We start from the raw sequence: 17,102 nt of genomic DNA on the forward strand, positions 1-17,102 counted from the left end.
ACATGGTCTAACAAGTACGGCCCCTCCCCCACGGATCCAGAACACATGCACACTGTACACATGGATCCCCCCCCTCCCTCTTCGGTCCACATGTACATAACAGTACAGTCTGCACTTCCTGCTGCAGATCCGTCACTGCATGGCTCAAGTCCAAAGACAGAAATGAAAGACAGTCGTTCCAAAGTCAACCAGAAGCACAAAGTAACACAAAGTAACACAGAGTAACACAAAGTAACACAAAGTAACACAAGTAACACTCACATGATCGATGCGCTGCTTTGTCTCAGTCGCTCATGAAATGGGAAGTGACATACAACAGAGGGATTATGGGTAGGAGTGTTCAAGCATCTGTGAAAAGAGCAATCGTGTGTGTGTGTGTGTGTGTGTGGGTCAGTTGTGTTATGGGGGTTGATGTCACCGCTAATCTTCTGATTTACCCCAGGGCATGCCCCCCCTCCCCCCATCCCCAGACGCTCTTGTATGAGACAATGGGACACTTGTGTCACCACCTCCCCGAGGGGGCATCCCCAGAGATGAGGGAGGATAACACGCTGGCAGTCTGGATGATGGGGCCTCAAAGATGCAAAAAACCCCCCCACAAAAGACAGAATAAACACAAACACGTTAATGTAGCTGAATTAAACAACTCATTTCCTGTGACATTCAGGTTTGTGAAACCTCACTGCTGCTCAGTGTGTTTCTGTGTCACAGTGCATCTGAAGTGAAAATGCTGTTAACACGCGATGGAGCCAGATTGTTAAAGGTGTGATCGAACACAAAGAAGCTCCACGTCTCGATCTCAGAGACGTTGATGGATAATGCTGCTCTCTGGTGTCGAGAAAGTTTAAATTCTGGAGAGAAATGTATTTATTAGTGCATGAAAAAGGCAAGAGGAGAAACCCAGAAAGACAGATCGACCGACATAAAAATAAAGTTAAGAAGAATAAAATTAAAAAAAAACAAGAATAAATAGAAAAGAATAAAAATTAAGCAGTAGTTAAATTAAGAAGAACATATACACTAAATATATACAAAAATATGTACAAAAAATAAAATAAAATGTGTGGGTCTTCAACTTCCCCGAACCCGCCTGACTGCAACTGTTGTCATGGCTGTAACTGGGTTAATCAGCTAATGCTAGCTGATCATGCTAATGAGATGGACCCACGATCCTTAGGGTGTCGTGTCCATGTTGTCGTAAAAATTCATCGTGAAATGTTGAAGAAGCACAAGTCATTAATATAAACATAACTTATCAGGTTTTTTCTAATTTTGCTTTTTGGCTCAAATTTATTTTTAAAAAATGCATTTTCACATTCATTTCATCCATTTACAGATTTTATGAATAAACTTAGACGATGGATAAAACCTTTGCAAAAAATATGAAATAGACAATGTGTCCAAAGGAAGCAAAAAATTGCCTTACGTGGAGGAAATATGACATATTCTCTAGAGGTCATTACATTCGGAGGTGATAAAAAGTTTTCTCTTCCATTGAGAGTTATTCTTTTTCATTTCATAGATACCTTTCGTCTTTGAAGGCTCAATGCATATGGAGTAAGCTGCTTTGCACTATCGGCACGCAAGGTATGATGCTAGAACGACTATATTACGTAACTGTCACTCTAAAGGCACTTGAACTGACCTCCCCAGGCAGATTCCAGAGCCTCGGGGCCCCGACTGCACACAGAGGGCCTCTGCTTGAGGACCTCAGGACACACAGGCGCTTATACAACCGCTGGCAAAAATGATGGAATCACCACTCTCAGAGGATGTTCATGCAGTTGTTTGAATTTGTGAAAAACAGAAAACAGAAGCAACAGATCACATACGTGACACAAAACTAAATTAATTTAAATTAATTTCATTTCAATGAACAGGGTCATTCTGTTACTATCACAATTCTGTGTCTTGATTTCCCTTAGTGTTTCTTAAAGCCAGAAAGTTAATTTGAAATGACTATAATGAACGAACATCTGCTGAGGTTGGATTTCCATAAATTTTGCCAGTGGTTATAGTACCAATATATGAGGATTTCTTTGTTTTAGTGGGTCAAAAGGCTGTTACAATAATTTAACCTAGTTTTTCCTCTCCTAAGAGGAGAAGACCAACACTCTGTAGTGGATTATTATTCCAGATCAGATCATTCTAGACTCAAAAACATAACGTAGCTGTCATTTTAGATGAAGGAATCACCCTCCAGGATCTGCCTGATCTGTCAATGGTATTTTTACTAAAGCTTTTAACATTCAGTGCCCAAGAAATTTGAAGTACGCATTTGAATCTGTCCAAACAGGAGTGCTTTGGAGCTTGAAGCTTGAAACACTCAAGGTCAGGTCACGACAAAGGTCAGGTCAACACCTGAAAAAGAGGATGGACTGGGTTCCTCTCTCACCTGATAAAATGTGAATTTCAAGTTGCATAATGTCAGCATCCTCCATATATTTTTTTTCTAGTAGTTTCATTTTTCTTTCCTCTTCTTTGCACTTTGCACCCAGATGTCATTTTTTCCCTGAATTTCCATTCCATCTTTTCTGTATTTCATTCTCCATCTTTTCTGTACATCCTTTATTTCTCACCGCCTCAGCTGCAAATTGTAGAAACATTTCTAAAAATCTAAAAATTCAAGAAGAAAAAGAAAAGCAAGTTCTCTGTCCCTCCCCGAGCAGCTGAATACATGTGATCAACAAATTGTTGATGGGAAATTCTTGATTTTGATATGAAAGAAATAGCATTCAATGAACTAGTAAAAAAAAAAAAAATCTGGTCACATGAATGATTAACCAGCTGTAAAATATGTTTAACATGGAGGATAAAATGTTTTTGATTAATGCAGGTGGATAAATGAATATGATCAATTCATGATTCAAAGCTTAGTTTGATCTGTTTTGAAATATTGATTTGAAACACTTGAACCAGACACAACTGTGGACTGTTACATGCACAGAGAGCCAATTGGGACCTTCAGAACATACCATGCATATGATCTTCTTGCCTGGGGCTATGTCAGACATTTTCTGCTTTTTCAATACCTGTACTGACAAGTTAAACCTGCTCTGATGAGTGGCAATTTCAATTCCCACCCACACCCAAAAACACTACTGACAGCAAACACACAAGAAGACACCAGACCGTCACAGATCTTCACGGGTGAGCACAACAACAGCCTCCTTCTCAAACGTACTTTGAGTCTTTGTTTTTCTGTCAAGCATGAAACCTGCTTGACAGAATTTTTTTTGTGTTGTTAGATGAACTTAACAATGTGTTTGAGGCGGGTATCAAAAATTCTATGTAACAAAACGTATGATAATTTTGCTTTTTGTTTATCTTACAATAAACTGGTGATATCCTAAAAAGCCAGCATATATTTTTGGTTTTTCAGGTGATTTCAAAAATATGTCCCTGGTGAAGAGACACTATTTTAATCATTAGGTGTGACTTCATTGTGCTGATACTTCAGTGCATAACGAAAGAATTTGCATAGAAAAAGAAAAAGAAAAAAAAAGATAGTTTCCAAATAGTTTTGTGTGAAATTCGCTGCAGTGATCCGGATTATTTTACCATAAGATTTTACTGAGAAACTTTTACAAAGCAGAGTTATAAGATTTGTATTACAATTTGTTTTAAAAACATAGATCTCAAGAGTAGCATACTACAAAGCCTGCAAAATGTCCTGACCATCTTTGGATGTTTCACCCTTTTGTTGCTTTAATATGTGAAATCTTGGTCAATATAATTTATCTTGTTTTGATGACAATTTGTCAAAAGAAAAAAATATTTTATTTATATCGAAGCAAAAACAGACTTTTTTCAATTGACATTTACAAATTAATGTCAATTAAAAAGATATAGGTCAATGTAATTGTGATTGCATGAGTATTCACTACTTTCAGGTCAGTGCTTAGCAGATGCACCTGTGGCTGCAGTGACAGCAGTCACTTTGTGGGTATGTCTCCATCAGGACGGCTCAGTCCCAGATTAGATTGGATGCCGTCATGCTTCACGGTGAAGATGGTGTTTATTTGTGTATTTATTTAATTATTTGCCATTTCCCAATCATAGCATCTAGTCTGATGGACAAAAATCACAATTTTTGTCATCAGACCAAAGAATTTTCCAATTGACATTGGAGTCTCCAACATGCCTTCAGGTGAATTCTAGGAAAGATTTCTTATGAGCTTTTTCCAGAAATGACACAGTCTGACACAGTTTGTCACAGTCTGTCCCATCAGAGCCACCAAAGCTTTTAACTTGCCTCCCCACTCTTCTTCTTCTTGCCCAGTCACAGGACAATTTAAGCAAGCACACAAGTCCTTCAATTTGCTTTTGCTTTGACAAGGTTTTCATGTATAAAAGCAACAAAAGAGCGAAACATTTGAGGCGGGTGACGTATTGTGTCTGACACCTGAGGGTCATTCACAAGAAACACAGTAAAACAGCATACTTGTCAAGCAGCAGCCCTATAATTCCACATTCCTAGTAAACAGGAATGTACATACTTCTCATAATACACCTTTCCATAAACCTTTTTCCCCTAGGTTGTTGGAACAAAGTACCCATTATGATAAAGTCACTTCCTGAAACTGAAGAAGAAGAAGAAACAATTACCACAGCTGGTACACGTTGCATTCGTCTTTCATTTGTAGAATACGCCTTTCAAACTGTTCGTATTTTAATCGCTTTGCTCTTTTTGGTGCTCAGATTGGAGAACAGTCTCAGATACGAAGCAAGCTCGATGGCTATTTTCTCAACGTCTTATCTACAGGCACAGATATTCAAAGAGTCTAAATTTGAGAATGGATATCACACAAGACAGGGAAGAGCAAGACAAAGCTTTAGTTGCCTTCTACAGGAGGAACGGCGTACAGTGGGCTTCAGCGTACAACTGCAGTCTCGAAGGTCGTCACTGGTATACTAAAGTGTCCTACTTTTAAAACGGTGACGAGAACATGTTGTTTCATTACAGGTGATGTTGCAGTAGGAAGTGGAGTCGAACGTCACATCATATCAACAGTGATTTTCAGACTCATCAGTGGGTTCCACATAAATTTAGGTTAGACACATCGACCAATTCAGATAGTGTTCTGAGTCCACATATCCCGCACATCACAAATCACGACCTCCTGCTGTTGAGATAAAATGAGAAATCAGTCGTTTCTTTGTCTTATGTTATCATAAAATGACATTTTCCCAGATTTTGAATGTCATCTTGTGTTTGAGGAAATTGTGTGTCATCATTTATTTATCTGCTGATATTGGTTCCTGAACAGATACTAATCAAAATTAATCATAATCACTATTTAAATAACTTTAATTATTGATCATTATAATAAGATTTGACTTCTTTTATATTGTTTACAAAGAGTTGCCCTCTCTAAGATCACGAGAAATAATGTCAAATGATTGTAAAATATGAATGCATTGGCCGCTATTAAAAGACTGCAATTTTTAAAAAGTGATTATATCCTCTTTACTGCAGCAACCAGATGATGCTGTATACAAAAGGCTTCAGTTAAATGTAATTAATAAAATGACTGGCTGCCACAGAATGTGCAAAGAAAGAATGTTAAGCTTCTCTCTATTTGCCTGCCAGAACACTCCTTTCATTTTGTCTTGATGGCAGCATCTGAAAGAAAAATACAGGCTGCAGGGCTGTGTTTGAACCCATCTCCATGGATACCATGAGTGTAGCCTCCCAATTTTATCTTCAATCAAGACCGGAGTGGGTCAACAAACTTAAAACTAAAGATCTGATCAAAAACTCACCGTACGTCACATAGCAGAGCGTTTAGAATAATTTACATTATTCTAAGAGAGAGAGAAAGGTTCATTTATCCTGAGAAAGAAAAACAAACATGGAATGAAATGAAATGACTAAAATTTTGTGATCATTCTCTGATTTACTTTCTTCATCTCTCACTGCTGCAGGAGGTGTGGCCATCGTAAAAATCTTTGAGGGAGAGCCTGATCATCTCATCCCTTCAGCCTCAGAGGAGCTGCTTGAAAAAAATATGTTCACTATTGCGGGTCGCATGATCGGTCATTCTTTTTTGCACAAGGGCCCAAGTTTCCCAGGGCTTAGCCCGGCCATTATTCATATTCTTTTTGAAGGTACGTTGGAGTCTACTCCTGTGACAATCCAGGACTGCCCTGACCTCGACATTCGTGAAATCATTAAAGTGGTAAACATGAAAAATCATTTTCTATAAAACAGCTTCTGTCTTTCCCTTAATGCATTGAGCTTTGAATCATAAAAAAAGCAAATATACTTCTATGAATCCTGCCTCAATCAAACACGTTACCTTTACTTTCTTCATTCCAGCTAGAAGAAGATTCAGAAGTGAAAGATTTTGACTTCATCCATCAGCTCTGCCTGTCCTGGAACCTGCCAGCACCAAATGCAACCAACAGGAAATGGCTGGCTAAAAAGCTTCTCGTGCATGCTGTAAAGTCATTTCTACATATTCTTCTTAAGTTTGTCACAATTATTATATACCTTATTATTTGAAAAAAATGTATTAATTTTGCACAGGAGTTAGAACTGTGCCTAAATAACTGAATGGAAATATTGTGATGAAATTTTCAATATGAGCTACTTGATGGTCCTTGAAACACTCGCCTTACCACCAGTGATTTAATCAAAACTTTAGTGCCATCTAGTGTTTATCTCTCTACTGTTCATTTTTTTTAAGCGTCCAATGATATGAAGATCAAATGTTAGTCAGTTGCAAAGTTGAACATGAGATCACCAGTGTGAGCCCATAAAAGTAAAAGCCGGAAACATGACTTGCTCTTTGTTTTACAATCCTAATGACATCCTCAGCTATGGCTCGAATTGTCAGTGAGCTTTTATGTGACATTGAGAAGTATTATACATAAAAATATATTATGTAAATGCTGATGAGGTCATATAATATACTGAAATCTTCCTTAACAAAATTAATACCCACTTTTACGCACCAGTGAGAATACTACTATATGTCCATCATGTCTTGTCTCCTCTATTATAGGTTATCGAGCAAACAAGGCAACAAATAATTCAGTTTGGAAAAGGCTTACAAGAGACAGGACTATGGCCACTTCTCACTGAGAGAAGAGATGTTATCCCAATCCTGTTCCCCAGGGAATCAGAAGCACAAATCACACCTCAGGTATGAGAAGGAAAAAAAAACACAAAGTGTGAAATAAGACCAAAGTACAGAAGGTACAGAATTAAAAAAAAACAACATATGCTGTGATGAACCGATTACATTATTTACTGGTAAATCAAAGTCCACAAGCTGGGATTGGATTACAATCAGCTTCGCTCCTCTGGCATTGAGATTTTTATCACAAATAAATACTTCAGACCTGACCTTAAATTCAGCTGGAGTTACATTTGATTTCAGATGATCTTGGATTGCATCATATGGCCGACAACGGTAACGATTATCTTTGAGGATTTCAGAATAGAAGAAGAAGATGATGATGATATTAAAGACGTACGCCGGATTTCTCGCTACTTTAAAGAATTTATTGAGAATGGTATGTATGTGTGTGTGTGTGTGTGTGTGTGTGTGTGTGTGTGTGTGTGTGACACTGTAGTCATATGCTAGTCTGATTGGCTGCTTTTGTTTAACACAGCATCTCCTGCTGAGCTAAAGAACCTGGTCAAGTTCTGGATAGGATGGGAGATGCCGGCTACTGAGATGACGGTGGAAATTGTAGAGGCCAAATTCCCCACAGCTTTAACGTGTTTTGAGAGGCTGAGGCTGCCGAGGCATTACAGGACATACCAGAGATTTCATGAGGATTTATGTGCATGCATATCAACCAGTTACAGTGGTTTTGGCTGTGTGTGATTTGCGCTTGAATTGTATGAATATCGAATGTGTGAAACTTACTAATGTATGAAGTCAATTACTGTTGTAATTTGTATAATAAATATATTTAGATTATTAAGAAATGTTTGATATTATTTAGCCCAAACTATAATCCATTAGATTTTTGGAGATGAAAACAGATCAATGTTAGCGTTGTAGTCATGATTTATCAGATTGAACTCAGCAGGTGTATTTCTACGTACTCTTACTGAGCTTGACAAGTGAATGCATGGAAAGCCGCATTCACCTCCCCTCCTTGAACAGCTGTCATTCATTAGAGTCCATTGAAATGACTTGATGTTTCTGTGTGATTGTCCAGTTTCCAAAAAAATTATAAACCATTTGGAAAGATATTTGAGACTTGTGACTTAACACTTGAAGTCACATTTTCCTAGTTTGGCTTCCAGAAAACCTCAAATATTATAATTATCTAACGATTCCTGCAAAAAAAAAAAAAAAAAAAAAGATTTCTGTTTTAGTGGTAATACATGAATTTAAACTGATTCCTATTACTGTTTACTTTTTTAACAGCTCACACAAGTAAAGGGAAATAAGAACTTTGTCATAATGAAGCAAACTCCTTAAGTAGAGTGTTTCTCTTAAGACTGACCAGAAACAATAACAGGACATTAAAAAAAAAACCATAAGCGAGAAAAAAAATACTGTAGTGCCTTATTTTAACTTTTAAATCTTTACTTCTGCAAAATGACTTTTATTTCCGGGGGTGTAGTCAAGCTCTAATCCACTGAGTTATTTCACCACACTTACATGAATGATGTACTGATGCACTTCCTGGTCAAAAGTCCCACATGTCACTTTATGTTTAATTATTCTCTTTTATTTCCATTAAGTTTTCTCAGTTAACTCGACCTGTAGTTATCATCAGAGTTCAGCGTTGGCGTCAGTTAATGCTTCCAGACAGAAATCTAACCAGAAAACATTGGTTCCACATCATTTACCCCCGACAGAGGGACAACATAAAAACAACACACAATAAGATAAAATAAATATAGGTACAGGTCGTTTTGAATTAAATTGTTAATTGTTAACTAATATACGATTATTAAAAAACACATGGAGAAAAAAAGTTTATGTCATTCCACCTGACTTAAGGTCTGTCTTAACATCTAAAGTTATTATTAATATTGTCACTGAGACGTTTGAAGCAGTGTTTGGTGTCTAGAGCTCTGTGCCTTCTCACAAAGACAATTGAAATAAAGGTCGGTTTATGTTTGGTGATAAATATGGCAGGAATAAATTTGACACAATTCAAAAATGTTAATGTAGTTTCTCCTTCCAGACTTCATGACCAAGTTAGTCAGAATGTAAGAGAAGCATTAAAATGTTTGTGAATCTAGTGTCTGTACTGGCTTGTATACTGTAGTACTTAAATTGACCTATATGGTGGCAGCAGAAGTTAAACTCCATTTCCCACTCATCTGCATAATATATACCATACATTATGCAGATGAGTCACATGGGTGGATCTATTATTTTTTTGAACTCATGGAACACAAGGGAAAACATTTTCCACTGAGGGTCCAGGTATATTTTTAAAGCTGTGCATCATTTGCATCAAACTCACTCTGTTTGTCTCCTTTTGAATCCATGTCATTCATATTAGCAGCAAAAACACAAAAAAGCATCTAAAAATCCATTACTTATAAGTAGATTCTGATCGTATTAAAATATTTTTATGGAAAAGACTAGAAATATTTAGTTAGAAGTCTCTGCAAAATAAATTCTGGTATTTACTTAAATGATGTTGTGCCCTTTTACAATCCTCAGTGTCTTGTCACATGTTATCGATGCTTTAGTTGAAATATTTTTGAATGCAGCTAACATTTAACTGCTGACCAGTGTTTGTTCTGACCTACTAAAGCTGACTGAAACTGCCCTGGTCCAGATCTCATCTAACTTCTGTCCTGCGTCCAACTGTCACACGGAAATTACTTTTAGAATTCTAACTTGAACTCATAAAGATTGTTTTTAAAGTTATAAAACAGAACCATGACTTTGGTTCTGTTTTATTCTCAAAATTTTGACCTTGACTTCAGAATTCCGACTTTATTGTCAGATGTTATGCATTACTATTAACACCTAACAAAGTTACCGGCCAACATTCCCTAAAATAATTAACTACCTGCTTTAACTACCTAGCTTCTGTGATAGCAGCAAGTCAATGATCTTTGCATCTTTGCAAGTCAACTCCATGCAGGTGTGACAGTTAAACTCTGGAAATACAAATGAATATTGTGAAAATTTCGTAGCATTTAAGATACACAGCAGAAATTAGAAGGTCTCTCAGTACGGTGCATAGGTCTGCTGAACAGATGCTTTTAATTCATTTGCAGTAATCCAATCCTGAGTATCATTCCAAATCCACTCCAAAATGGTAAGTCTTTTCTTTGCATAACAGTTGGAAATGGTAATGACTAAAAAAAAAAAAGTGGAACAAAATGTTTTTTAAAAAAAAAAGTCCCCCATAACGTCATTAAAGGCTGGAGAAAGTTAAAATACCTTCTGTTGTGGTTTGTGCTTATTTCCTCTTTTATTTTGAAAGTTAATATCCTCGCCTTGTTCATTTCTGTACATTTCCTCTTTCTCCTTGTGATATATTTTGACCATTTGGTCCCCTTCCTTTAGTTTATGGTATTCAGTTCTGCTTCTTTAGTTTTTATCAAACCTGTTTGCCTTCTTAAAGTTAATCAAACTTTTGAACTGCATCCTCTGTTCTGTGTCTATATTTTGAATCCTCAACACCTGAAACATAACAATATTGCATCCAGTAGAATCACACAATCATAAAGCAGAGAATAAAAAATGTAAAGAAAATGTAAAGAGACCTGGAAGGGAGCTGACACACACTCTGCCCTCTGCCACGACCTCACCTGGTGCATCTTCATCACCTGCAAGTCTTGAAGTAAAGTCAACGACAGTTTTCTAATTTATACAATCACATCTATAATCATGAAGTCCATTTCCTCATCAGGAGTCCTTAAAATGAAGTTGAGTAAAGTCCCAAAAGATTTTCAATCATATATCAAGTTTGTTTTGGCATTTAGTTCTTCTATCAATGAGACCCTGTGTGCTATTTTAATGTTCTGCTTTCACTTTTCTGTGCACATAAAGTGTTTTATGAAATTGTGGTAGTATATTTTTCAAACAAGTGATCCTTCTTTCTTTTTAATGTATTATGGCGTGGTTGGTATGAACTGCCCCCCACTCTTCTTACACACACATCGTCAGTCAGTCAGTCAGTCAGTCAGTTCAGAAACTCCCCATTTCCTCTACAGGCATTAACAAAAGGAAGCTCCTCCTTTCAGAAACATCTGGAGCAGAGGAGGAGCAGGCAGACACATTCTGACTCTCTGGGACTATTTGTATCACCACCAAAAGGGGATAAGGTCTAACAAACAGGTTAGTTGTGAAGATAGCTATTTTTCTTTTATCACTACAACTCCTCAGCCTGACTCGTCAGTGCCTGTTTCCTCAACACACCCTAGTCCGGCAATGAACGCCTGCCTGAATCAGGAAGTCAGAGTTTAACCTGTTCCTCAGCACTGACTGACTGAACCTACCATCTGCAGGTATGTAACGTTATTATATGACTGCTTTTGCTTCCTGCTTCCTGTGTCTGTGCAGCTAATTTCCTACTTTTTCCACTTCCTCTTCTGGTTTTCAGGCAGGAGAGCAGACACTCCTTTGTTTGAACAGCTATCCTGCATCAGAGTTAAACAGTAGCTGAAACACTCATGTAGCTGAAATGAACCTCGTCTGTCAGAGTAAAACCCAGTCTACAAACGCACTCGTTGATTTGTACACCTCTGACCTCACAATCACTCACAATGTTTGAACGTTCACAGCTCACTGCAGAGCCCGACATGTCTAAATCTGCAAAATCACTTTCATCAACAGCATTCGTGTCCAGTCATGTTCACCATTACTGCACCTAGTGTGAATGCTCTTTAGAACCTCACTCTGGTTTCTCCTCCGTCGTCACACTGACAGCTGTCAACCCCATCAGGTGGACACAATTCTGTGCAGACCTTTTTTTTTAATTTAAATTTTAAAACAAAGTCAAATAAATATTAATGTCAAACTTCAACTTCCTTAAATGTTCATCCTTTTCCTCAGCTGTTATTGCTCTTACGTCCTGGGGCTATAGAGGCGTTTTCACATGTGCCAGAGGCCTTTCTGGTCCTCACTGATTGTCTTTTTCCTCAATAAAATGTGAAAAAGATTTTATTTTTGACATTTAGGACCCTGAAATCATATCTCAGCTAGTCACTGGCTTTATATTAATTAGCTTACATGGGTGACAGAACCTTTATGTGGTCTGTAATGGACAACACACACAGCAATCGAATAAATGAGCTCAGGTTTCATTATATAAAAGATTTATGTAACACTAAAAAATTATGTAACAACAATTTTCCAGTTTCATTCTGGCTCAGCAAAACTTTTCCTCCACAGATCTGGATTTCAAGTACTGTCAGGATTTCACTGTGTGGCCTGGGAAGAGCCCAACCTCCCATCCATTATTTCACTCAGAACTATTTAACATCATTCACCGAGCGCATCTTCATCTTTGTTACGATGTCATCAGCAGTTGTTTTGTGGTGGCTGCCGGTTAAACAGATTGTTTAAGTTTACAATACAGCTCAGGTTTGTCTTTGTGAGTCATGGGATCATATCCTGAATAGCCTGTCTTGTCGTCTTTTAAAAATATTAAGTATCACCAAGGGCAATAGAAAAAGGTCTAACATTCCCTACTCTGCTCTGAGAACTCATCTTCAGTCTCTGATCACTCAAAAAGAACTGACACAGATAGATGTGAGCCTGTTTAATATATTTGCTGCCAAACAGAACGAACCTGAAAGTCATCAGGGCGTACAGAAGCCATGCAGACAGGAGCAGAGTGGATGGTGTGAGTCACGCACTGGGAGGTGGGAGGGATTCCAGGTCAGGAATGTGGATGTGGGCGCTTAATATCAGACGAGTAGGGTGGTGCCAGGAAGCAGGCCGGGTGTAAACAGGCTGGGTGCCAAGGTCGTTCACATTTCACCAATGTTATGGCCTTTACTAAAGCCCTGACCCGGAGCCTATTTTGGCCGTTTTACGTTTGATTTTTGTCTCGATATACTACATTAAAAAAAGTTTAACATACCCATGCTGGGTATCTTCTTTCCTCAGCTCAACTTCATCTAAATGATCACACCATGTGATCCGATCGTCGAGATCATACAGACTTCATAGACAGAATATGTTTCACGTCAGTTTGTCTTGTATTTTCCTGAAGCTGACTGGTTGGGCCTCCCACAGAAACCATAGAGCGCTGGGAGAAGTTAAATTGCTGCTTTTGGAGTTGGTTTGAAAAAGCTATAATTACCGGTGACTGCACAGGGATGTTTTTTTTAAATAGTTTTACAAGCTCTTGTAAATGTCTTTCCCTGATGGTTGCGTGAAAGAATGCATTCAGGTTTTTTGTTTTTTAGTCCATTTGTTGGTGTACTTCAGTTTTAAATTGGAGGAAATTTTTTTTTTTTTCACTTTTGTTACTCGTTACAATTTCCTGACCTAAGATTCTCTCCTTCTATGTGTGTGTTTGTGTGTGTCTGTGTCTGTGTGTGTGTGTGTGTGTGTGTGTGTGACATTCTAAAGGATGTCATCAGCACTCAGACAATGTGGCCGTTGCCAGAAGCCGGTTTACTTTGCGGAGGAGGTTCTCTGTGACCAGCAGTACTTCCACATATCCTGCTTTCACTGCAGTGAGTAGTGACCCGCCATCGGGTCGTGTTCACGCTGACGTTATCAGCGTGAACACGACTGAGCTCATGCACCTTGACACTTGTAACTGTATTCACCATTAGGATTTACCTCGTATCTCATAAGTTAACAAGGAAGAAGTTACAAGAATAAATTAAAATGCAGGAACTTTCTGCATTTTTCATAATCTTAAAAATGTTTCTAAATGAACTCAGATGGGTGGTTGTTCTTATTTTTGAATGACAGAAAGACAGACAGACAGACAGATGGGGCTACGTCTAAAGTCTCTGCCTGCTTTTATTTAAAAGATGTACTAAAATAAACCTAAATAAATTATTGTTATTTTACCCTCATCTTTCATGTTGGTTCATGCATTCCTGACGGTTCGGTATTGAAATCAATCATCTTTGCGATTGATTTATAAACATATGCGTGACAATAATTTATGTATCTGTGTGTGTATGTGTGTGTGTGTGTGTGTGTGTGTGCCTGTTAACATGTCTGTTTGTGCAGAGGTGTGCAAAAAGCGTTTGGATAGCACAACAGTTTCAGTTCATAAGGATGAAATTTACTGCAAATCCTGCTACGGGAAGAAATATGGCCCAAAAGGCTACGGCTTTGGTCAGGGAGCGGGGATCCTGAACATGGACCGGGGAGAGGGTCTGGGTATCACCAGTGAAGAGTGAGTTACCAACAAACACATTTCTGATGCCCTTTAACCATATATTTTTTTAAACTTTTTAAGGTTTTTCTGTATTTTCCCCTGACAGACCTGCTCCTCACCGTCCCACCACCAACCAGAACACATCCAACTTTGCTCGTAAGTTTGGGGGGTCTGATAAGTGCCCACGCTGTGGCAGGAACGTCTACATGGCTGAGAAAGTGATTGGAGCTGGGAGTGTAAGAACAAACACACACACACACACACACACACAAGTGTAATATTACAACAAAAAATAAATAAAAAAATTGTTCTTCTGCTTATGTACAGTCATGGCATAAGGGTAAATGTTTCACCTGTGCCTCATGCGGAAAGGCCCTTGAGTCGACAACACTTACCGATAAGGATGGAGAAATCTACTGCAAAGGTAAAACGTCACTGTCTACGCCTGGAAAACATACCATCTGAATTCATATCACTATATAACACAAAAAAACTCTGAGGCATTCTTCTATACAAACATTTCATCTGGTCGTACCGGACTGCTGTCACCAACGAACACAATAAACAAAAGAGCAAGGAATGCAAATGTTGGCGTCATACATGCTCCCTGAAATAAACACATCTAACATGTGCATGTGAAACTGTAGACTTATTATTTCGAGTGCCATAAAACTTCAGAACATATACAGAACATGCAATCATGTTTATATTCTAGAGATATAATTTATGTTTGAGACATTTACGGCTTTAAGTTACTTAGACAATTAAAGGGCAACAAAGAGGAACATCCATCCAACAGCAGCTTCATTGTGTAGCAACCATATGGAAAATCTTTTTGTCAGACATGTGATCAATGCAGGTTTAGAGTGATGAAGCCAGACAGGAATAACCAGATTGATTCAATCAGACTATGTTTTTTATGAAAATAGATGACTTTAGTAACGCATCAAACTGCATCTACAGAGTGACGAGGGCAACACATCCTGAAGCCCAGTCTTACCATGAAAGATGAGGTTGCCATGCTTTCTTTCTCTATGTGACCATCAGTGATGGACTGTGTTGTAATGAATGTGAGATTACAGCAGAGGGCGCCTTAAAATTGACTTTTGAACTTTCTTTTTCTGTTTTCTTCAGGATTAGGTGAGAATTTCAGATTAGTCTTGGCACTAACATTGCTTTTTATTAAAACAGTCTGATTCTGAATCATACAACAGTCTGATTCATATAATGAAGCAAACAGGAGGCACAACAGCAAGTTTCAGTTTAAGCTTTAATATTTTTTTTGCAAAATGAGAGCCTATTTAAGTAATACCACCTATCATGGATCTACAATCCATATCTAATGTGTCCTTTTAACTTCATTATTCACTCATTAAATGAAATTTAAAATCCTTTTGCGTGTCTGTGCCCATATCTGCATTAAAGATCCACCCTTACACAAAGTTTCATTCCACTCGACGTACATCACTTGAGGATGTTTTCCCAAAAAATATTATTACCTCCCATTACACGCCGAATATTAGTAATTTTTTTCTGTTGTGGGAAAATAATAATTTACTCTGTGAGAAGTCCCCAGATCTGACTCCCTATTAGTAACAATATATGACAATATGGTATACATGTTTGACAAGATTTTTTTTCTCACCAGGATGTTATGGCAAAAACTTTGGCCCCAAAGGATATGGGTACGGAGGTGGAGCTGGAACTCTGCAATATACGCAGTAAACACTTTTCGAAAACCTTCTGCTGACAGATTACAATAATGCTGTGCCACTATTTTCATGCAAACTGCTGCAGTAAACTTAATTTCGCCTTACAACTGGAAAAATAACTTTATGTAGACCAAAAGCGACTGCTTACCATTGCTGACACAGTGTTGAGACATAACCCACTATTAACACAGTGAAATGTTTATTTCTACATGTTTATTTGTAATGCTTTTGACCAAAAATCTCCTAAATAAAGAGAAGCTTGTTGTATAATAAAAAAATAAAAGCAAAATGTGATTTTCTTATCTGGTGTGTTTGTGTGTATGTGTTTGTGTGTGTGTGTGTGTGAGTGTGTGTGTGTGTGGTGGCGGAGGAGGGTGAGAGTTAAATTACTTATTTAACATTAAGGAGTAGTTACATTTATGTTACATTTAGTTACATTTATAAGTTACATCTGGCCCTTTGAGGACAGCCGTTGTGCTGATGTGGCCCTCGGTGAAAATGAGACGTCGTTGGGAGCCGTACAGATGGAACAAAAAATGCATCTGCTTATGAACTACAGTACATACATCGCAACTGTTGATGTCTTTGAAACTAGGCAACCAGAAAGAAAACACAGACGCTGTAGATCTCTAAAAGGCAGCACACTTCCCTCATTATGTCACTGACTCTAAACACTACAGTCCCGTGAGGGTTTGACCCTCACAATCGGCGTCATTGACCATTAAAACCCCTCCTCAGAAGTTATTATATAATAGGAGTCTAAATACATTTGACAGTCATGAACATAAACAAGCATTAGTTCATGGTAAGAATGTTTTGTCTGGATCTATTCCAAAATGCAATGATTTATTCTTTACTACACGCCCATCCTTTCTACTGAGCATCATCAAAATGATCAGATTGTTAACGTGTAATCCTGTCAAACAGACAGACAGAATAACTGACGCCAGTATAGAATCACATCCAAAATTTTAATTTTAGTGGAAGCAATTCCTTTAAGGTTTCATTGAAATGTCCCACGCTCATTGCACCCATTCTTCTCATAACCCAGCGGTGACACATCATAACCAAATCATGTAAAGGTGGAGGAATTCT

General features: G+C 37.9%; 2 protein-coding genes across 2 annotated transcripts; both read left to right on the forward strand.

The window, feature by feature from the left end:
• Window positions 1-6,032: 6,032 nt before the first annotated feature.
• On the forward strand, window positions 6,033-7,841 carry LOC137601899 (uncharacterized). Its single transcript, XM_068324379.1, has 5 exons — window positions 6,033-6,182; window positions 6,323-6,445; window positions 7,011-7,151; window positions 7,389-7,524; window positions 7,624-7,841. Exons 1-5 carry the CDS (start codon window positions 6,033-6,035, stop codon window positions 7,839-7,841), a joined length of 768 nt encoding a protein of 255 aa, XP_068180480.1.
• Window positions 7,842-11,171: 3,330 nt separating this feature from the next.
• Window positions 11,172-16,301, forward strand: LOC137603990 (cysteine and glycine-rich protein 1-like). The gene is made up of 6 exons (XM_068327901.1): window positions 11,172-11,452; window positions 13,527-13,633; window positions 14,145-14,313; window positions 14,402-14,531; window positions 14,623-14,719; window positions 15,944-16,301. The coding sequence occupies exons 2-6, from the start codon at window positions 13,528-13,530 to the stop codon at window positions 16,018-16,020; spliced, it is 579 nt and encodes a 192-aa protein (XP_068184002.1). The 5' UTR covers window positions 11,172-11,452; window position 13,527; the 3' UTR covers window positions 16,021-16,301.
• Window positions 16,302-17,102: the final 801 nt, after the last annotated feature.

Source organism: Antennarius striatus, chromosome 2 (assembly GCF_040054535.1).
Source record: "Antennarius striatus isolate MH-2024 chromosome 2, ASM4005453v1, whole genome shotgun sequence".
In the NCBI taxonomy this organism is placed as follows: Eukaryota; Metazoa; Chordata; class Actinopteri; order Lophiiformes; family Antennariidae; genus Antennarius; species Antennarius striatus.

Bases quoted from the DNA above. Each gene is read 5' to 3' on its own strand.
- LOC137603990 (XM_068327901.1), top strand. From the start codon at position 13,528: ATGTCATCAGCACTCAGACAATGTGGCCGTTGCCAGAAGCCGGTTTAC. The intron at 13,634-14,144 runs GTGAGTAGTGAC...CTGTTTGTGCAG, and splicing joins CATATCCTGCTTTCACTGCA to AGGTGTGCAAAAAGCGTTTG. The intron at 14,532-14,622 runs GTAAGAACAAAC...GCTTATGTACAG, and splicing joins AAGTGATTGGAGCTGGGAGT to TCATGGCATAAGGGTAAATG.
- LOC137601899 (XM_068324379.1), top strand. From the start codon at position 6,033: ATGATCGGTCATTCTTTTTTGCACAAGGGCCCAAGTTTCCCAGGGCTT. The intron at 6,183-6,322 runs GTAAACATGAAA...TCTTCATTCCAG, and splicing joins TTCGTGAAATCATTAAAGTG to CTAGAAGAAGATTCAGAAGT. The intron at 6,446-7,010 runs GTAAAGTCATTT...CCTCTATTATAG, and splicing joins AAAAGCTTCTCGTGCATGCT to GTTATCGAGCAAACAAGGCA.